The 23,327-nt window shown below is 40.1% G+C and overlaps 1 protein-coding gene across 1 annotated transcript in view; it reads right to left on the reverse strand.

Annotated features, from left to right (window-relative positions):
- LOC121706234 (sodium channel protein type 4 subunit alpha B-like) overlaps nt 1-21,044 on the reverse strand; it is a 108,445-nt gene extending 87,401 nt beyond the window's left edge. Inside the window, exons 1-5 of the mRNA XM_042087788.1 lie at nt 20,824-21,044; nt 6,515-6,860; nt 6,085-6,209; nt 5,711-5,800; nt 4,874-5,002 (exon numbers count right to left, since the gene is read on the reverse strand). Coding sequence (XP_041943722.1) covers nt 4,874-5,002; nt 5,711-5,800; nt 6,085-6,209; nt 6,515-6,860; nt 20,824-20,921 — 788 coding nt within the window. The 5' untranslated portion in view covers nt 20,922-21,044. The remainder of the gene's footprint in view (nt 1-4,873; nt 5,003-5,710; nt 5,801-6,084; nt 6,210-6,514; nt 6,861-20,823) is intronic.
- Between the last annotated feature and the right edge of the window lie 2,283 nt (nt 21,045-23,327).

Genomic DNA, 23,327 nt, shown 5'->3' on the forward strand with positions numbered 1-23,327 from the left:
GACTGACAACATTTAGGCTACAGGAAACAGGATTTTAAAGATCAGTGCCTACTTCCACAAAACCCAACATAGGCTAATCAAGGATATATGTTTTATACTTTTAGTTTTTATTTGAAATATCTGCATTGATGGGGGCAGTAGGCAAACGTTAGGCCTACTTTCGTTTTGCACTTCAGCTTGTATTCGGTGTAAACAAACAAGCATGTGTGGAAGCCTGGAGTTGTCAGTAGCGTTCTACCTTTGAATAAAATGGGAGTATTACGGGAGGCTACTTTTGTGCCGGTTCGCTACAGCTATATTTTGCATATTGCAGCCAATACGTCAACTGGGCTAAAAGGCATGTTGGGTTACCTTTCCTTCTCTCACTGCATTCTCAGAATCTCATCCTGTTCCTCCTATATCCAATGAATTCGGTGGATAGAAGAACTAATTTCTTCAATCTTTGCATCTTGGCTGGCTAGTCTAAGGGCTTCTAAATACTCGACGCACCCGACCGGTAGCGCGACACCGTGACGTCAAAATGACGTAGATCTTGCTGGCGCGCCAGGATTTTAACCAGGTAGCGCGAGGTAGCGCACCACTCATTTTTTTTCAGACGAGCGCGACAAAGCGGAAACAGGAAGATGAACTAGTTTGAGGGCAAGCGAGAGTTGCAGTGTTTTGATACAGTCGTGAATCTTTAATAGTTTGCTGGATAAATTAACAAAGTTACCAGCGAGAGTTGCAACACATGGAATTAAGAGGAAAGAATAGAAACGATTTATTTTCAAACAAAGGATATCTATTAAGGCCTGAACAAAATCTCTTTCCACTTCAGGAAATTACACAAACTCAGCCAGCTGCTAGCTAGCTAGCCAGCTAACTAATTATTAAAATTTCCCTCGGGATGACTAAAGTATCTATCTATATATCCATCTATCTATCTACCTGTGCACACACCTTGGAAACTAAATGATAATGATGGTGGTAGTTGTGAATAGTAGCAACCAAAGTCTGAAGTACCATCACAGAGGCTAGCTAATAGCAGAGCCCGTTTACATTCTCTGCTACCATAGACAACTAGTGTTTCTTAATGCAGCTTCTTCTGCTGTGCTCTTTTCACAACAGCGACACCTCTGTTCAGGAGAATATTGCAACTAGTGTCGTGACCACGACGCGCGAGTATAAATGGTTACAGCGCTTCTGTGACGTCACATTGTTGCGCTACCGGTCGGGTGCGTCGAGTATGTGGAACGTTTAACTTTCCGCTTTTTCCTGCGCGCTCTTGGATTTGATAGAAGCGACTACTAGCGAGTCACAACGCGAAACTGCTAACGTTGATGGGAGGTGTAGTTTTTATGCTGCATTCGCGACGTGATTCTATGGTTTGCACCAGTCATTCGCACCAGTGCGCCTAAATATTTTTTTGCACTCGCACGGCATCATTTTTACTCGCATATGCGAGTGAAACGGGCGCACTGTAGAGCCCTGAATAGTGAAGTGATAACAGGTAGATCATGGGCGCTGCTTCTTCTGTCCCTTCCAAAGTGCATTAAAATGGTGTGTTTAGCAATCAGAATTTCAAATGAAACTCCCGAACACCAATATAGTCCGCACCCCTCTTACAACGTCCCTGTAGGGACTTATTTATAATTTGGCCAGATTGTTTCATTTTCCTATCCCACAACCCCCACACTTTTAAAAAGTTTGATGCATCTCTGTGGTTATATTAAGAATATATATATTTTTTTATCCATTAGGGAACGTTCCCTGATGGTTATATTAAGGATACATATTTTATCCACTAAGGAACGTTCCCTAAAGATATAGTTTTCTGCAACTATTAGGGAACCTTTTGGGAACGTTCCCAAAACATTCCCTAAAGGTAGTTTTGTGCAACTATTAGGGAACCTTTTGGGAACGTTCCCTGAAGGATTAATTAAGGTCGAATTTTTGTATAATCAGTAGAGTAGATTTGTCATTGTGTCATACAGAGCTGATTTTGAGGAGGAGGAGGAAACCGCTAAGTTATCGCCGTTGCAGGCATGAGGTAAGTAGGCTACTAATGATTACGATAGAGCAGCGAACGTTCCCGCATCCTTCCGTGAACGTCCATGGAACGTTCCCCGAACCGAAAATAGTTTGCTGGGAAGATCCCGGCAGTGTCTGAATCAGGAAGTCTCGTGAGAAGCGAGAACGAGCGAGAAACACAAAATGCTTAAAATTCTTTGGACCTACATACACACCACTCAAGCACCAGTTAGCCATGTGGCTAGCGATAAAACGGCTTAATTTTTTTGATGTTCATCATGGCAGAGCCAGTGAAAAGACCAAAGAGACGGTTGGGAAATATGCACCCCAAAGCTGTAGGGTGAGCTGTGTAGAGAAAAATGCAAAAAAACAAAAGTAATCAGCAAACTGGAGTTACTGAACGGCCCTTTGTGAAAGGCAACTTTGCACCTTTGGAATTGAAATGGCAGCATTATCTGTACTAAGCAGTCTACAGATGGTAACGAGGTCATCACAACAGCCATGTGTAACTAACCACAAACTGATCCTTTAGCCTATCTGAGTCATTGACATTGTGGTTATGGGCCCAAATTGGCAAAGTGCAAAGTATGAAGTTTAACTAAGCTAATTTAAACACTAAGCAACACCACTTTGCTACTTTAACACTATTAATTGGAAATAAAAGTATGGAATCAAACATTTGTATGTGTGTAACACAACTTGTAGAAACGACTGTAGAAATGATTTGTAACTGAAAATAACTTGTACAAGTAATTGTCAATATTACACATATGCACTACACATTCTACACGTACAGATCTGTTTTACAGCTACAAATCACAGTTATTTGGGGGCCAAACAGAGAAGCTTCGAAGCCCCATTGTGTTTCTACCTTTTCTTATGCATCATCTTTCTTCCGCCATGTCTATGGCAGCCTATAGAACCGTCTGGTAAAAAGTTGTAAAATTTGGCATGGACAGTCCCATGATTCATTTCACCAAATTGCACCTCGAGCAATATGGCGCCACCAACAGGCCAATGTTGGACGTGCGTTCACACACATAACTTTTGACCTGTTGGTGTGATTTTCAACTATGAGGTATCGTTGAAATCCTTGGACCTATGACATCAATTTACACCATGATAGATTTTCCACCATACATGTATTGGATTTTAGCAAAAGTGAAACTAAATCTTCACAGGTCACAAATTTTGTCCAATCGATTTTGTCCTTAGGCCGACACAGGCCAATTTGTTACATCAATGTAATTGATTCGGCCGCCATATTGAATTTAATCAAAAACACTAAACCATTTTCACAGGTCACAAATTTCATCTGATCTTCACCAAACTTGACACACATGATCTTCAGACCAAGCCTCACAAAAGTTGTGCTTTTAGTAGCCATACCCAAAACCGTTCGCCTGTAACAGCCAATCGAAATGGGTGGCAAAGCCGCCAAACAGGAAGTGAGCTCATATCTCAGCAACTCTTGTATATATCAAACTAAACTTAGCACATTTCAGACCCAATTGGGAGGACGCTCAAGAACTTTGGTGACCTCTAGAGGGCGTTACTGAACAGAAATGTATTTTGGCTTGTAACTTTGGATGTGTTTGAAATTAAAACTTACTAGTAGTGTATTTTAATACTGTTCAGACTGAGCCTTAGATATGTCTTAATTTTTGAAGCCATAATTCACAAGCGTTCGCCCAACACAGCCAATGTGATGTGATGGAGGGGCCATGGATGACACTAGTCATGTGGGGGTGGGAGGCACTAGGGGTTGTTTAGATAGGTAATGGAAGGGGGGTGCATAGCTTTGGGGTGGTATTCAATCACTCACACATAGTTCACTTAGTTTGATCGTCACGGAGCTAACCTCCGTACAATATAAACTATGAATGAAAAGACTTACAACATAATTTTAACGAACTGATTATTGTTGATTAATTAAAATGTGAATGTATGGAGGGTGAGACGAACGTTCGCGGGAAAATGCACACTACATCCAATGACGGCGGCACCTTTGAAAACAAACATTACAAAACGTCAGTTACTTCTGCTTGGGGAGGTCAACTGAGTAGAAGTGGAAATGGACAATTATACTCAAAATTCTCATTTCATTACAATAACAAGCATTATAAGCAAAAGGACTGTGCACTTACCAGGGAAGCTGCCGTCTTGCAGGCGGTTTGCGAGACAACAGGAGAACACGAGAGAGGTGGGCAAGGGGTACTTCCGTGCTCCCTTTGCGTGGCTTTGAGTCACTTGTACCCTCTCGCACAGAGTGAGAGGGGGATTTTTTGTGGGTACTTTTAAATTAGTTATCTGGTGTAAAATAACATGCACCATACAGTATGTTTTAAATGACATAATAGTCCTTGTCTGATGTATGCCTATGTATGGCATATAATTATTGGGTAAATACTATGTCTATTACATAATATGTCCGTTTATGGGTAATGGTTGCTGCTGGCCTACTGAAGGCCTGAGTTCCAAGGGGGCTCTTCAGTCTATGTTAAGGTGAGCTGATGAGAGCACCATAGGCTCAGCCTTTGAATATGTTGAACCTTGAATTTGATAATTAGTTTGTAATTGATGTTTTCCTATGAGTATATTTTGTTTCATTTTCTATTCTGAGTTCATTAGTGATTATTTATTTTGGAAGTTTGTTTCATTTTTGGCTGAATTAAAGAGGGTTACCCTCATTTGGCATCTTATCCAGAGCAGTCTTCCTGCTTTTCACAACACAGCACGGCTATCCCGATTACACCCAGCAAGGCATGCACGCATGCACACACACACACACACACACACACACACACACACACACACACACACACCTTCAATTTGATGACCGGAATTCCGACAATGTACTCACGCTGTGGTGATGACAGTGATATCAAGCCAGTTCCATCCATCACAAAGGAATGTGAACTTTCCTTTACAGAATCCTCTGGATAGCACTTTGATAGTTGCTTCAAATGTATAGATACCAATAAAAACAAACCTATGAGACAAAACATTATTACTGTAATGGTAGCTGTAGAGAGCTGGATCAAGGCACAGGACAAGTTGAGGCAAGGCGTGATCGAGGTGAACAGGAATCTTTAATAGAACACAAAAGAACAGCAAACCACGAAACAACATCAATGACCGAAAGGGGACTGAGGAGAGACAGAGGGTTTAAATACACAGGGGTTAACAGGGCACAGGTGAACAAGGAACAAGACACAGGTGGAAACCATAATTAAACTAACAAGGATCAGGTGAGGGGCGGAGACACAGGCACATGGAACAGAGACACATGGCAAACAAACAAAGGAGCACATGGCACAAGACACAGGAAGTAAACAAAGCAAACAGGAAGACACAAGACATGCAGACATGATCGGAAAACACTAGACCGGGAAAACAAGACAAGACAGGATCCTTACAGTACCGCCCCCCCCTTAAGGGCCGGATTCCAGACGGCCCAAAACAAAAACAGGAAAACTCCAAACAGGGTGGGTGGAGGGGGCCAAGGCAGGAGGGTCAGACAGGCGGCCGGGTGACCCTGGTAATCTAGGACGTGCATCATTACTCATTACCAGAGAGTCTTGCAGAGACAATTCAAATTGTGCTCTCCCGACAACTCTGGATTTCCAGGGTAGCTGAGGGGGGGAATGCTAAAAATAAAATACAGTGGTTTGTACAAATGATTAAAGTTCAAACTTACTCCACAATTCTACTCCATTCTGGAGGGTTGCTCATCGTCATGAACACGCAGTTTGTTAGAAGAGTTACCATGATGAACATGCGGAACAATTTACACGAGAGTTAAGGAACAGAGCGAGACTTTGCGGGATTCTTCAGAGAGTATCAATGAGAACTACTCTGACTACTAGACTGAAGCCAAAATTGAACTTCCCATGTGTGCTTCCTTCTGATCTTCCCATTTTCATTAAGCCCAAACTTACAACAACAACTAAAGCAACATATTACCTATGGAAGGAGGAGAGATACTGTATGTTAAGAGACAAATAATGGCCTTATTCCAGTATCCAAATAAACAGGATGTATTTTTGTACTTGAGTAAACAGTTAAGGATATGAATGTATGAGAACTTTAATGGCTGCCCGCCTGACAATATTGAAGGGACTCAATAGCAGACAGCAGCAGGCTGGTTCAGCGTTGAACCTGAAGATGGTATTCCCTTTGTTGATGACGATAAATGTCTGAAAGAGAGAGAGTGATGCTATGCTTACCAAAAGCATCAGTGATTCATGCATGCTTCAGTGTACAGTACACATGCTTCAGTGTACAGTAAGATTTATGTACATAAAATCAGGGAAATATTTATCTTTGCGTTTTCTCATCAGTGGACACATACATCTATAAATAACTTTAGATTTTGCCTTTAATTGTGAAATCTAGTCTGATAACTGACATTTTATCAGTATGTGTGCCTCCTAAGAATCCAATTTTCCCCTCGTTATCACAGTGACTGTGGGAAATCAGTTCAATTGTTAATCACTCTGACCTTCTGGGCCTGGTAGTAGGGGTCCAGCTCCTCCAGCGGTATGTTGCACAGCTCTGGCGGCAGGTCTCCATAGATGAAGGGCAGGGCCTTCCCAGCCTCCAGGTCGCTGTAGGGTTTGGGAAAGTTCTTCTCATCCTCCTCATCCTTCGTAGGGGCGTTGCCGTTCTGCTCCTTTCTGCGCTTCTGCTCAGCGGCTTCCTCCTCCATACGGCGCTCGCCAGTTGCCAGCGACTCCGGCGTGAAGCGGCGAAACACATTGGTGCCGTCTGTCGGGAGGAGTCGGCCTGCTATCTTCGCACTCCGCTGGGCGAGAGATACCACCACACTGGGTTCTCTCAGTAATGCCCTGCAGGAGGTTAGAGGTCAAAGGGCACACAGAGAGGGATGTCTTGAACTGTCCAAATCAAATTCTAACTTCTGAAAAATAAATAACTTCTAAGTTTGTATTTTGTATTCATATTTTGTAGTGGTATTAAAGACCATTATCTGTGACTTGTTAGAGAGTGCAAATACAGAGTCAGAGGCCTCCTCAGAAAGGCCCTGAAAAAGACACACCAGGGATCAGCTTAGACACAGTCCAGATGTCTGGACTGTTGAGTGCTCAAGAGTCCATGAGTTTAAAAGAGTTTCCAGGAAGAGCTTTAAAACTGATCTGTTTACTCTGCATCTTATTATAGTGTTTAGTCCTTAGTCAGAGTTTTTTTCCCTTCCGGATTTGTTTGTTTCTTTCTTTCTTTAGTAATTTTGACACTGAAAAACCAGGCTGCACGAAACTTGGTGGGCAATGAAATTCCGTTCATGGGGGGCATAGCACACACACGTACGCGCACACACACACACACACACACACACACACACACACACACAAACACACACATATAAACACACCTACATGCATGCACACACATAAAAACACACACACAGGGGCAGCGCCAGCAGTTAAAAACATTCTGGGCTTAGCACATAGAGGGCCAGATGTACGTACATTTGCGAACGTAGCGTTATCAGAGTCATGGATACACCGCAGATTGCGAACGCTGTCAGACTCAAGTTACCATCGTATTTATCAATTGTTCAATCCTTAGTGTAAACTGCGCCTTTCTCTGCCTTTATCCGCCCATAAACGCAATTTACGAACGTCCACAACTGAATGGCAGCACCTACATACAAGCGCAGTTGAATGAAGTTATCTGATGACAACATTAAAAAGAATCAAACGTTTAGCGATCATGAAATAATACCATACATGATGAGATGTAAACAAGCAGGGAGATAATGAAGATCAGTAGTTCTACTCAAACTACTTGTGCACGTAGGCTATGGAAGATTGATCAAATCTAGCAAGTAGGAAAGTTTAAGTGAATGACGTGAAAGTAAGACATTTGAAAGGCCAACGAAAGTTAAGGTTGCTTTTGGTAGTACAAATACTTTCATCACAAAAACTGGTGCTCTAAATAGCGATTCTGTTGTTTTTGAAAGGTTCTCTTATTGACGCATTGAACTGCAATTTGGATTAACACCTGCTTTTACAAGGCGGAAGTATTTAGGCGCAGAATAGACATGCGCTTTCAGGAGCAGTCTTTGTACATACCGCGGAATACATAACTAGGCGCTCTTTACTCTTCACCTCCCATCTTTTTACGCTAAACTCCCACTTTCCCCTGGAGCCTCCCATGAATGCATATGCATGACATGACAATCGCAATCTGCCACTTTCAGCTCCCGCGACAGGCAGTTTGCGCTTTTGGGCCTTTCTGCAACTACGCGCACTTTTGAATTCCCTAACTGAGGAAAATAAACCCTTATGAATTTTAATTTCAACCATCACAGCATGTCAAATAAACATGTAAGTACACAAATTTGGAAAAAGTCGTGAAGATTTTAGTTTTTAAAATGTTTTTTTTTATGATTTTCTTTTTTTTCCTTCTCTGGGTATGTCCTTACCGCAACAGAGAAATTACAGTAAATGTATGCATTTTTCTTTTAAAATGTTTACACAATTTCAGCACTTTTGTATTCACTGCAATCAACTCTTATTTCTAATCATACTCAATGAATTTAAAAAACATGTTAAAATAGAACATTTTAGGATTTTCTGTGTACCATGAGAAAAATCAGACGGTTAATACAAATGTCAGTTGTACTCATACTCACAAAAAATAGAGTAATGACAAATTTATTTTTTTATTATATTGCTCCAACATGTACATTACATGTACTTTTACAAATATTTTCATGAATAAAATATATATATAATTATTATCATTATTGGCTAATGCATTGTTGCGGTAATGACATTGTGTAAGGAAACCAGCAAAATGAGGAATAGTGTCATGCCATATGAGGATGTATGAACTGAACACAACACAGGCAAACAGGGACACAGGGACAGGGTAAACATTAAACAGTAGTAAAAACAGGGTTAAAACCATTTCATTTAAATTTTCTGTGTAATTATGGGGTTGTTAACCAAGATCATCACTCCATCTCTGATGAAAATGTAGCTACAAACTTCTCTGATGCCTCAACTACTTTGTTTTGCCCCCTGGTTTCTTTTACTTACTTTCCACTGTCTTCTTTTCAGATTCACCTCTTTCTTTGTCATCTGTGAGACAGTCTTCAGTTGTCCACTTTCCTTTCTTTTTTTGTGACGCTCTTTCCTTCTGCAGATACTCTTTATGCTTTTCTGGGTTGTTCATCATTTTTTCTCTGCTTTTCCTTGATCTTTCTGTTGAATTAGGTTTCATCTAGGGTAGCAAATGTGATGTATTACTATTTTGGTTGATATATTGGCAGTACAAGTAGAAAATTAGAAAAGTTAGAAAAACACCTTTTAATATAATGCACTGAACTTATTTACTTATATCAAGAATAATGTAATGTATATATAGATTAGTCTATCAGTCATCTATTATCAAATAATTTCATCAAAAAATTAAACATATATATTTTAAGCATCCTGAAAGTAGAGTCCCTGGCAAAAAAAGTCTGCGGTAAAGACATGCTGAGGTAAGGACATTTAAGCTAATACTGCAGAAAAATGACACCTAGCAAGGTCTGTTGGGTTAGCTATTTCTCACACTATCTGATATACACTAGTTACATTTTAATATGAATTTATTTTTTTAATTTAATGCAAAACACAGAATAACTAGGCTCCCCGGTAAGGACACACAATAAGTACTACATAGGGAGTTATGATCTTTACCTTGATTTCTCCAAATTTTGGGACACAGATTGTGGAAGGTCAAACCATGTGCCCAATGTGGTCTCCTGAAGTCTTCTGTTTCCATGGAAACTAGATTTGTTTGGCTTGAGGAAATATGTTTTTCTATGGCATTTCATAAGTGTTGCGGTAAAGACTCAAAAGGTGCATTTTAATTAAAAAAAATCATATAAATAATGTTGAAAGGCAAAAAAGAACTTTAGTGTGATTAAAAGAATATTTTTCTTAAATAGAATACATTTTTTAAATATTTTTTATTCATTGAATAAGCCCTTTTAAAATGTTTAATCATGGATTTTATAGTCCAGGGACACACCCAAAAGGGGTGTTTTGACATATTAAATGACTTGGAAATGTTATTAAATCACATTTCTGGGGGATTATTATTTTTTGCAAAGTGCACCATACCATTGCACATACATTTCAAAAACATTTCAGTACAAATTTTGAAATTTTTGTTCACTTTCATCCTGGGGACTTAAAAATTCCCGTAGTTGAAGAACGGTCCATTTACATCATTGCGGCCCGTTTTGTACATACCTCGCAATGATTTTACACGCACATTGCGAAACAAATAAGCATGAAATGGGCGCAAAAAAAACGAATGAACGGAAAGTACACGGATTAAAAGCTTTAGTACATCTGGCCCAGAGTCTAAACGGTTCTCATAATCCCCATTTTGCCTGCCCTTACTCATTTTTCATAAATGAATCCATCGACTCTAGCCTCATTTGTGCCACCTTGATTGCATATTATGGACACTAATATTTCGACAATTAAAGGATGTAATGACATGTTGCTATCTTGACATTGTTTGCTAAAAAAACGAACTCTATAGCCACCTAGCAAAGTGGCGTTTTAAATAGCAAGATGCTAATTCATATTATGCTTAGATTAAGGAGAGCGAACCATTGAAGACTCACTAATTCGATTCTACAAAGGCAGAGTACATAAGTAGCCTAGATAGGCCAGCACTGTTTGGCCAGCTCCAAACTGTAGGCGAGTGCAGTGCAGGCTGATAACAAACCTGAACTTGTAGCCTAAATGACGAGAACAGCATTACTTCACCACCTCCTTGTCTTTGTTGCCGTTATGATTTCCTTATAACTTTCTTATACCAAATAGGAATGCAAACAATGACATGGCCAACCCTGGAACTGACTGACTGACACGCACTCTAATAGCCTACGTTCCAAATGATGTTTTATGGTAAGGTAACATTTAAGTTAGATCTGCTGCATGAAGGAGAGTGAGTTTGATAAACAGGTCCATCTCATCTCAAAGTTTCAATGCACGATCAGAATAATGGTTTCATTTTTGTTAGTCAACTTTGCAAAATACATCGGGGCTATGTTGTTTGTTTATTATTGTAATCAGTGGCAAAGTACTCAATCATGTTACATTTTTGTATGATTTGCAAAGAAATTTCGCAAAGATTTTGTTGATCATATCCTTAGTTGTTGTAGGCCTACTGTAATGTTACATTTAATTTCTGGTACTGCCCTGAAGAAATTGAACAGCGCCTGCTGTTTGTCTATGTAAATCTGTCGACCGATAATGGAACTGCAGCTAGAGCACGGTTAGTAGAAGGTCGGGTGGGAAGATCATGCCACTGCCCAGCCTATACGATGTCAGAACTTACTGCCTACTGTAGGTAGTAGCCTATGCCTACTATATTAGTCCGCACAAAGTTTGTGAGGTCAGGCAGACAGTTGAAAAATGGCAAGTGAACAGCGTGTGTGCAATAGTGTGGAGTTTCTCTTAAAGAACTTATTCGAAAGACTTAAGTTTGTAGTTAACTTAGCTATCAAAGACCTAGGACCTGATCAGCCCGACATTAACATCGTATACCAACAAACAAAGGACAAGAGTCGGTCATTTAATCGGACATTTTCACGTTCGTGGTAGGCCATATGTCTGATAAGAAGCTCTGGTTGTCCTGAACGCAATAACATGTTCTGTTTTCCATGCCTGCTTTTCCGATCTTCTGGGGGACAAGGGGATGTTTGAAGTAGGCTAGTGTAGGTGTGTGTGACATGAAACATTTTTCAGAGAAGGCAAAAAACATGAGGCTAGCATCTGAGTTGTGCAAATTAGCCATGCTGGGGAAAGCTAATATTGCAGCACAACTCGATGAGGGCTACAGTGTAAGTGCGAAATCGTGTACAAGTTTGTTCACCTGAGAGTGACACAGATAAAGTAAGGCTGATTGCACAGACATTTGATGGGGCTAGTGTCATGAGAGGAGCATCTGGTGGAGTGCGTAAGAAAGTGCAAGACGTGTAGCCTACCCTAATTGCTATGCACATCAATTGAACCTGGTGATGGAAAAGGCTGCGTCAGCAGCATCCTCAGTGCGTGTCTTCTTCTCGGATTTTTATAGTTTCTCCGCTTTTTTCACGACAAGATCTCCGAAAAGATTTAAAAGCTTATTTTGGAGTGTTTCGAAATAATTGAAACATCTGGAGATTTTAATACAATCTCAGTTAGAGAGGCTAAAGGGTTTTCTCAAATGCTCTAAGATCCCGAGTTTTTATTCCTTAGACCTGTTCTAAGATCATGCCCCGTGTAGATGTGCTCTATGCACAGCTGCAGAAAAGAGCAATCGATGCAGTGGAGGCACACAAAGTTACAGACAAGTTTGTGGCCAACACGAGAGCGATAGGCCTACGTGATGTCCCATGCCTTTGTGCAAAACATACCGGTGTCCAGGATAAGCGCAGGACCACTTGTAACTTTGCGCAAATTGCCTACAAGTGTGTGACAATAGTTACCGCCACCGACAGATTTTCATTCACTGGCCATTTGTCTGCCGCCATCCTATTTGATAGTTCAAGCTTCCTCAAATTTTCCAAATCATTCCCCAAGGAGCTCTTGAAAAAAACTGCCCTTTTACGTGTATGTGTCACTTAATATTAATTTCTATACAAACCACGGTGGACACGCAAGCACTCATTCATACACATAATGAATAGATTACTTTTAATTTACTCTTCTGGCTCTTTAACACAATAATTTTGTTACTTATAATTTCTTTTATGAGTAGGCTAGGCCTACATGACAATAAACAACTTAAACTTGACTATGCGAGCTGTGGTGTAAGGCGGCGTGAAGCCTACACTTGGAGCTCTAGTGGAATTTTGATTTTGAAACGAATTCTCGGTTATTTGTTTCCCTCGAGTTTTTCCCCAAAGTAGTACTCCACTGATCTGAGCTAATGAGCTAATTACCGGTACCTACATTGTAGCTTTTATTTGTCTGGAATCTCAACATTTTAAACTTTACTTCTTATGAATAAAATAACATTAAGTAGGCTAACATAGGTTAACTAGAATTGCGGTTCCGAGGAACAGCAAGAGTGGGTTTGATCAGGGGCATGGAACTCGGCCTCATCCAAGGATTCCAACGGTACCTCATTTATGAAAATCGGACATACGGGTCAAAAGTTACATGCACACATCTTCATATACACAGACAGCCCAGCCAAGCCCATTAGACATTGCCAGATGGCTTAGAACTCTTCCAGGTGCAAGCTTAAGGCGAGACACTACAGGTGAATAGGGTACATTTTTTAACAAGCAGATATCACTATGAAACTTCCCCAGTTGATTACTTACATTAATATGAGAAAAAAATGTATTACAAGTTTGCTGTAATTTAATGTTTACATATGCAAATTAGGCATTATCTAATTAAATATGCGCTAATTTGCATACATTTTAAGGCACGAAACCTGAGCATTGGATACAGCCAAGTTCAAAATTATGTTTTCATTGTGTTCAGATATTAGATGGGAAAACATTTACAGAGGGATTTATGAATATCTACTTTTGTTATCCTGTAAATCAGAAAATTATGTCACTAGCCCTAAAAAATCACTTTTTTCCATGTTTTTAGGCATAAAATGTCATGTAAGTCAGGCTAGGAATAATATATCAACAAACCCCTCTGTAGAAATCTTCGACATATAGTTAGGCATAAGTCTAGAAAGTTTGGTGTATGTACATGCTTCTGAAGTGGAGTTTTTGAGCTCAGAGTGTGAGTGGAAACTCATTTTGAGAAAACAGCCTTGAAAGACAGCCAATGAGATTCTGTTCTCAGCCTAGACTCGCCTTTGAACTTTCGCGATTGGTTACTGATACAAAGGAAGTGTCCATATATGGATCACATAGCGTGATACAGGAAAAACAGAGCTTTACAATGGTAGTACACATGTTATGTTTTGGACCACGGTCGCGGGAGTGCATGCAAGGTTAGAATGCTAACTTTTGCTGAATTTAGGAGAAATATACAGGCGCGAGTAGACACAATATAATGAAATAAACACCTAAATGTGTAAATCGGACTTTTTTGTTGTAGTAGTGTGATAGAATACATGCTAAGGTAACATACTAGCTCAAAATCTCGAAATTGACCAGTGCATGAAAAAACGATGTTTTCACCTGCCGTGTCTCGCCTTAAACAATTAGAGCTGTGATGTCACAATCGGAATTAGAATCCTTGAACATTCCGCCATTCATTTCAATGGGGCCCAAAAACGCCGAAAAAACGGGAATACCGCAAAAACGACAAGGGCCAGCGACACGAAAGTAACAAGCAAGTTACACCGGTTCGGGCCAGAATTTTTGGAGTTCGAACTGCGTCGATAGCTCAAACGGTCTAGGAGCAGTAGTTCATCCAAAAAGTGGGTGAACAGGAATAATAAATAACTAGAATTGCGGTTCCGAGGAACTGCAAGAGTGGGTTTGATCAGTGGCATGGAACTCGGCCTCATCCAAGGATTCCAACGGTACCTCATTTATGAAAATCGGGCACACGGATCAAAAGTTATCTGCATTAACGCAACATCCAATAAGCTAAAACGCATAAATAACATGGTTGCTATGCTGGTTGCTATGGTGGGCGCTAGGTTGACATTACAGGGGTGGTTTCTAGGTTGTTCCTAGGGTAATTAGTTAGTTGCTAGTAAGCCATCTTAAGCTGACTGCATAAAGTGATTATTTTAAGAGATACATTTTCAAACCAGAACTGTGTATAGGTCATGGTTAAAAACGTATCAGAATCTCAGAAATAATCACGTAATGCAGCCAGTTTAAGATTTTTTAAGAAGTCAGATTTTTTAAAGGCAATCAAATTTCTGCTGACTCTCTTCTGGCTGCGGTTAAAGGCCAGCGCCTCCTGAGAGGCCTGAAGGGTCAGTTCTGAGGTTGTTGGCTGCTGGAACCGAAAAATGGACTGCATTTTCTTAAAAGACAATGTGACTGAAGTGCGGGCAAAGTTTGCACAAAAATGTACGATTTTTCCCACCCTCATCGACCTTGTCATAAAACTTGTTTAAATGATCACACAACGCCTCCTTGCTGCTTTGTCGTCTACATCAGCCTTTCTCAAACTTCTTTGACCTGAGGCCCAGTCAAGGCATACTTTGGGGTCATAGGGCCCACCTACATGAACCCATCCCCTCCTCCCACCCCCCCATCAAATTGTAATGATATCACAATTATTTTTTTTTTTTTTTACTATATTGCTATACATGCACTTCAAAACAGTCAATGTTTAAAGTGTTAAGATTGTTCACAAAAGTTTGTGAAAGCATGCACATCAGAGTACTGCTTTACTAATGTAAAATATAATTAGGCCTACACTAGTTTCATTGTTTTTGCATTGTTGCATGATGCTTGCATGAGAAATACTTCTCAAAACAACAGCAATTATATGGGTGCCGTTGTTTTGGGATGTTTCCCTCATGCAAGCATCATACACTGATAGAGTATATATATATGCTATTTAATTACATTTCATTTGAATGCCTGAATGTAAGAATTCAGGAAACACAATACCAGCTTTTAAAATTTCTGTTGTTTACTAGTTTATGTAAATCGCATAACACATGAACTGTTATACACAATAATACTGTGCCCATTCATTATATTAAACATCAGGCGTCTTGTTTACACATTAAAACCATATTTACACTTCGAATTTCGCCTCCACACTGTAGAAACTACATCTACGAAGTCTAAGGAAGATAACCATGTAGTCTGTTCAAAGATTACGTCGATTTTATAGCTCGCAAAACCTTTTTTCTAGCTCGCAAAATCGCGGTCGTTCTGTTTACACATTAAAACCATATTTACACTTCGAATTGCCTCCAAATTGTAGTAACTACATCTACGAAGTCTAAGGAAGATAACCATGTAGTCTGTTCAAAGATAAGATACATTTTGACAGAACTACAGACCTCGTAAAAGTAGTACCTAAAATGACTCCATTCCTCCATTCACTTCATTGCAAAATCGCGGTTGGTCTGTTTACACATTAAAACCATACTAACAATTTACATTTCTACTCCACATCGCTGTAACACCACACCAAGGGTCTTAAGAAGTGAGTAAATTTGGCTGATTACGTTAACGCATTTCCAGGACATGTCAGCTTAAAAAAAGCAGCGGCTATTGCTAACGCATTCATTTTCAATGCCTAGCATGTTAGCTAACATTAATAGGTTGCATATGACAACAGCAAATAGCTAACGTTTACGTTAGCCTAACTTACTTATTGTTGACGTTGACCCGACACGTTCATAAGTTAGACCATAGACTGATAAGGACGTCCATCAAACTAAAAGCGTTCGTTCTTCGATGTCTTCAAATTCGTTCGAATTCCGTGTGTATCCTGTGTATCTTTCGTGCTGCTATCCTGTTGCCTCTCCCCTGCTGTTCCGGCAACAAGGTTTCACGCCAGATTTACGCCACATCCCAGAGAGTTGTGTTTTCCCAAGATGGCGCCCGTCTGTATATGTGAACGAGACGTGAACGGTACTGTTTTTCTTTTTAATAAACTGCCTGTAGACTTACACAGTTCTCAATGCTTCGGTTTACATGTAGATACCCTCATTATGCTACGGTGTAAGTGTGTTGCTATTTGGAGCCTTGGTAGCGATTTATTTTTAGTCTAATCACAGCACAGCACCCAGAATGCATTGCAACACACCGTCATGAAGGGACTCATCGTTAGGTCGGCTTTAAATAGCATACATTACCTACAATAATTTAACGGTGTCTGTAAGCTCCACAGATCGTGGCAAGAGAATTGATTGTGGACTTCTTGCCGGGCAATGATGAGTAACTTAACTTAAGTAGTTGCGTGGATGTGCATACATTTTGTATGAATGTGTGTATCTCAAAGTTGTAATATATACAACTGCATACATGACTAAGGTTGAATCGAGCTAGCTGGGCATTGAACTAGGTTGAATGGATTGGGAAAATACTTCTTTTTTTTTTTTTAATGACCTATATGAACATGGTTTGGCTTTAAAAAAAGATGAGACAGCGCGCGAAGGTTTTTTTACATGACCTTTACACTTGGTGCTGGCAAGGCATTGAACTGGGCTTCATTAAAGGATTCCAACGGTACCTCATTCATGAAAATCGGACATACGGGTCAAAAGTTACATGCACACACCTTCATATACACAGACAGCCCAGCCCAGCTCAGCCCATTAGAGCTCTGCCAGATGGCTCAGAACTCTGCCAGGTGCAAGCTTAAACAATTAGAGCTGTGATGTCACAATCGGAATTAGAATCCTTGAACATTCCGCCATTCATTTCAATGGGGCCCAAAAACGCCGAAAAACGGGAATACCGCGAAAACGACAAGGGCCAGCGACACGAAAGTAACAAGCAAGTTACACCGGTTCGGGCCTGAATTTTTGGAGTTCGAACTGCATCGATAGCTCAAACGGTCTAGGAGCAGTAGTTCGTCCAAAAAGTGGGTGAAAAGGAATAATAAGAAGAACAATAGTGGGCTTGCGGCTTTCAGCCATGCTGTGGGCTTGCTGGATCAAACCCACTAATAAGTAAACTTAAAGGAACCGTATGTAAGAAATGTATTTCAATTAATCATAAAATAGCCCTGATATGTCACTAGACATTAAGAAATCATGTTCATTTCAAATACTTATATCACTGACAACTAGGGTTGGGTATCGTTTGGGTTTTATCCGATACCGGTGCTAAATCGATACTTTTAAAACGGTGCCGGTGCCGAAACGGTGCCTGAACCGGTACTTTGTTTTTAAAATGTTTTAAATTAAAATAGTCTAAAGCATGAATTGCTTTTTTTATTGATAAGACAAATTTGAACATGAAATTGAACTGTTATATTTACTATCAATATCTCATTGCTCCTACGAATAATACATTTAAATGTTAAAACAGCTTGCCACGCATGCACACACAATGGTAAGCTCTGCTTTCAAGTTTACCCAGTGTAGGCGGTTTGCCATAAGGTATGTTAAAACCGCTTGCCATAGAACTGCCAGGTCATGGACAACGGCATTTGCAAGCAAGATAATCTAACAGGGACTCTACTTTCCAGTTAATTCAGTGTGTTCCCAAATGCTTCAAGAAATGTCATGTCTTAACCCATAACACGCAATAGTTTTTAACATGTTAGGCTACATGTCGGTGTTGAAGTGTTTAGATTCCCAGCGCTAGCCTAGTAGGCATTTTAACAGCAACTATGCGCTAAAACCAGCCAGCTGAGTTTAATTAGCGATAACGTAGGCTACTGGAGATGGTTTCGTAGCCTCTTTGACAGCTCAATGACATCAGGTATGTAACCTTCATATTTATGTTTTTGCCAGCTAACTTTTAACATGATCTTCATATTCATTGTGATGCTATATGGGCCTCATGCACATGAAAGATTAATATCATGCCATCATGTTGTTTATAACACACCGTGAAATAAAGTTTTCACCTTACAACTTTGCTGATAACATTTCAAATAAATGCCAGTTAGCACATTAGCAAGGATATTGTGTAACATATAGGCTACTGTTGATGTTGTTTCATAGCCTTTTGCTTGTAGTTAGGCCCACTGCTAGATTTTGACAGGAGCTCGCAATATCGCTTTAAAGTAAGCTACCTGGGCTCACGCAAGCTGTCAAACACTGTCTACTTGTGTGTGGTGCACCCCTCTGGTTTATACATCCAGTGTTTATGTTAGCTAACTGTATCTGAATGTGTTGCTATCAGAGCAAGACATTAGAGATGGCGCATGACATGCAGTGATGCCTCGTATAAAAAAATAAAAAAAAAACGCTATTTAAGCACCGAAATGAGGCACCGAAATCCACGTTGTTATTCGATGCAGTTACTACCGTTTGCGTCGGCACCGGTGCCATATTAGAACCGTGTTTCGGTGCCCAACCCTACTGACAACAGTAGTCCAGCCAGGATATTGTCATTTAAAAAGTGAAGTTGCAGCCCTCAACTGATGTTGATGTTGTGTTTTGTCATGTCATGTCTTGGCCTGATGCGCCACCCTCCACCTAACTACTAATCACAAAGTCAGTAGTGTTTCGGCATCCGAGTTGGCAACCTCGAGTCAGGGGGGAGGGGGAGGGGATACACCGCTCTACAGTAATTTTAAAGTGATTGCAGTACCGGTCTTGGCCACAATCTTACATATGGTTCCTTTAAGAAGAACAATAGTGGGCTTGCTGGATCAAACCCACTAATAATAAGAAAACTTAAGAAGAACAATAGTGGTCTTGCTGGATCAAACCCACTAATAATAAGAAAACTTAAGAAGAACAATAGTGGGCTTGCTGGATCAAACCCACTAATAATGCATGAACAAAACAGTATTTTGACCGCAAGTGGTAACATTAGGCCTATGGAATTCCATTCCCCAGATTTCGCTCATAGCCTAGCCATAGAAAGAAAGAGTCATAAAAATGAACAAAATCTCCGTGGACCGCCCTTGTGCGTCCAGCTGCCGGTGACCTGGAACTATGCCAATTTTTTTTTCTAAACTTGATCAACAGACTCTGCCCCGCCTATTTGTCAACCCAGGAGCCTCTACTGTCCTGCACGGGTCCATTTTTTTCTAGACCCGCCCCCGCCCGCACCCGAGAAGTTCAGCACCAGATCCGACCCGTCACCTGTGGCGATATTAAAATTAAATCCGCACCCGCCCGGACCCGTTAATATTTTGCCCGTTACCAGACCCGTGCCCGCGATAAATCGCACACAAGCTAAAATCATTCAAATGAATGTGCTTTATTTTTTTTCCCCTCGCACAATTGAAGCACGTAGGGCGACCTTTTTTTTTTACATTTTGCGTCAGGGATAAACCTTACGTCAACAACGACACATAGCCCAAACCTTGTTGCATCAGTACATTATTCTACATAAAATGGACCTGTTAATGAAACAAAGAGAACAAGAAAAAAACAACCTGAGCCTGCCACTAGCCAACTTTATCTTGACTTCATCCATTGTAGCCTACTCTCTCGCGCTCCAACTACGAGACGGTTATAGGCTATTGTTTAATGTTTTCACACATAGATGCATCAAACAAATAATTCAAAAGTCGCAGTACTGATGTGATGGGTCAAGTGTCGTATCGTTGACTAAAACACATATTTGCGATGTGGTAATGGTAATTTAGATATACAAATATTTCACATATTTTTCAATGATGTTTTATTTCTATAGGCTACTGTTTTGGTTCTCATCTTATACGCCCGCAAGGAGTTTTCCCGCCCGCATACCCGCCCGTACATTTTAGGGACGTCATAATTTACCCGTTTTAGCAACTTTTACCGGGATACCCGACCAGTTGCAGGACTCTGGCGGAGGTCATATTTTGTACCGCTCTTATATCTAGTTATTTTTGTTATCATCATTTGTATTACTATTTCTACATCCCATTTAGGAAATAGTCAGAAAATATGATTTTGCTACCTAAAAGGAAAAAGCCTTTTAAACTCAAAACCACGTGTGGAAGTTGGAGGAGCATATCAGAAAATAAAATAAAATGATATGACAATGTTATTACTATATCGCTATGCCAAATCATAATTCTGTATTCATTCTATTCAACACTTAAATGACTCCAAATCCAAGATTCAGTCCAAGCAATGTATACTCTTGCATACGTTCCCATGCATTCTCTCATAATCTAATGAAGAAAACCCCACCCATCAGTTTCGGACATTGATACACTCCTGCCACAGATGGCTACCTAATGCTACTCCAAATAAAAGTTCATATTCTTGTGCACTTACAGTTGATGAGGCCATAGCTTCAGGTTTTGGCTCCTCTTCACTCGAGCATTCCTGTTTCTTTCCCACGCATCTAATAGTGAAACAATCGGTGTTGACATGATGACAACGTGATGTGGTCTTTTAGAGACGTGAAAGAACACATCCACAGCCGAATGCTTTTGTTGTTCTGGACAACTGATTCGATTCTCCACTCCTCAGCCAAAGATGCTTCCTGTTCCAATTTTAAAAAAACAGCGTGTTCTTTTCCCAGAAAGTGTCAACAGCCCCCCCCCCAGAATCTGACTGGACATCCCAAGTGCACTCCTCCAGAGTTGTAAGAGGGAGTCATGGTTCGAATAACGGTGGGTATTGGGGGGATCCGACCCCCCTAGATGATGAAAATAATAGTTTGGGGGGTACTGAAAAATATAATAAAATGTAATGTTATCCAATATTGCATGTAATTAAATGCAGTATTTCCTCACACAGTGGTGCAAAAAGTGGGTATGCGCTATATATATATATATATATAGGGGCGCAGCTCCATGGGGGCGCCAAAGCAATGGTAAAAAAAATAAAATAATATATTTGGTATTTTCTATATGTAGCTACTGCTGTCCGTTTCTAAATCATTTCGACATTTTCTCAATGTTCTATAACATTTTAGAGGACTAACAGGCTAGAGTAGGCGTCCTATCTCATAAGACTCCATCATAGAATTTTGACATAGAAGAGGGAGTGGGGGCGCCGTGAGCGCTGGACGAGCAGATAGGTCTACGAGTAGTTAGTTGCCGTCTATGGAAAAAGATGGATATAGCAAAAAAAAGCTGTTGACGACTAAAAATAGAAAAAGAAAGAGGGAAAAGGAGATGGCATGTCAAGGGATGCAACAGCAGTTAAATAAGTGGACGGTGAAAGGCAACAGGTAGGATTTAAAGTGATGACGTCTGTACTTGGAGGCTTGCAAATATGAATGTTAACAGACTAACTAGCGTTTGTTAAGCATAATGCCGATTGAAACATAGCCTATTCCATTCAGATAGCTAGGTGGCTACCATGCTCATACTGCACTTTTAATGGCCAACTGCAAACAGAAATGTCATGCTAGCAGCAACATGTTTCCATATCCTAACAATGAAGGCTCCTTGTAATAACTTAATATTGTGTTGTCAATGTGGTGCAAACAAACAAGGCTAGAGTGCCTATCAGCCTTATCCATTGTGAGCAATAGCTGGAAAAGGGACGTTATGAGAACCGTTTAGACTCTCTTAAAGTGGCAATGCACCATTTATCAATAGGCTACTTATCAAGTATAACATGAAATTGGCAGCATTTCTTTAAAAACATATGCACTAATGCAAAGTAATAGTGTAAATTATTGGCCTTTTGTTTTGCTTTAGTTGTTTGTGTTTTTTTTTGGGGGGGGGGGGGGGGGGGGCTTGCATATGATTGAATAAGCCACTTGTCTGTCATCTATTGACGTGCTACTTTAACCACTCACAGCGAAGCCAACCTGTGACGCTGATAACAGTCTCACAGTCGCTTCTACGCTATGTCACATCTATGAAACTCCTGCCCTGCGTCCTGATTGGCTGTACCATAAAATCGGGTGCAGAAATCACTCTCAATGGAAGAGGTCCCAGATGGATGTGAGTGAAGCTAGGCGGAGCTAAGCGGAACGAAATTCATCTGGCGAGAGTCAGGTTAATGATATAATACTAACTAGGGGTGTGAATCTCTCATGTAAAAGACGATACGATTCGCATCTAGATACATGGGCACGATTCGATACAAGAAAAGATACATGTTTATAAAAAACGATTCAGTACGATTCGATGCAATTCGATACAGTTCAAGAATGGAAAGCATTCTGAAAGATTTTTTATAATTTGCTCAAGGTGCACATTCATTTTATATTATCAATTATCATGGTCATGGTTGTCAATTAGGCAACAAAATGTGTGAATATGATTATATAAACTGAGGTTTGTTTCATATACAGTACTGTATTGAAATGAAAAAAGAATAGTCTACATTTCAGTCAAACACAACATAAAAATACAATTTTATAGACTTTACAGATTTTATAGAGTTATATCTGATTGTTTTCATGGAGCTGTAGCCTTGTTGAGGTAAGACAATACCGAAATAAAATAAAACACTCTTGGCCTTTTCTCATAAGAATAAAATAGGCCTACAAATCAATGAACTCTCTGGGCTTATTTTGTTCCAACAGTGGACCTATGCAGAAACCTACAATGCCACAAGTCTGAGTGAATATGAACAAAATCATTGGCTAATAATTTATGCATCGTTTTAGCAGCAAGGGCCAAATTATTATTTAACATTAAGGAAATCCCTTCATCAAAGGTAATGCTACTCTACAGACTATTGTTGCTGTTTAGGAATGCTATAAGTGCTTCATTTTGCGCTGGATTTAGAAAAACAAACCAAGTGCAAGTTGTCACATGCTTACAGTAAGTTGCAATAGATGTATGGGTAATGAGGTCATTTGACAACTTTGG

Source organism: Alosa sapidissima, chromosome 3, assembly GCF_018492685.1.
Source record: "Alosa sapidissima isolate fAloSap1 chromosome 3, fAloSap1.pri, whole genome shotgun sequence".
Lineage (NCBI taxonomy): Eukaryota > Metazoa > Chordata > Actinopteri > Clupeiformes > Clupeidae > Alosa > Alosa sapidissima.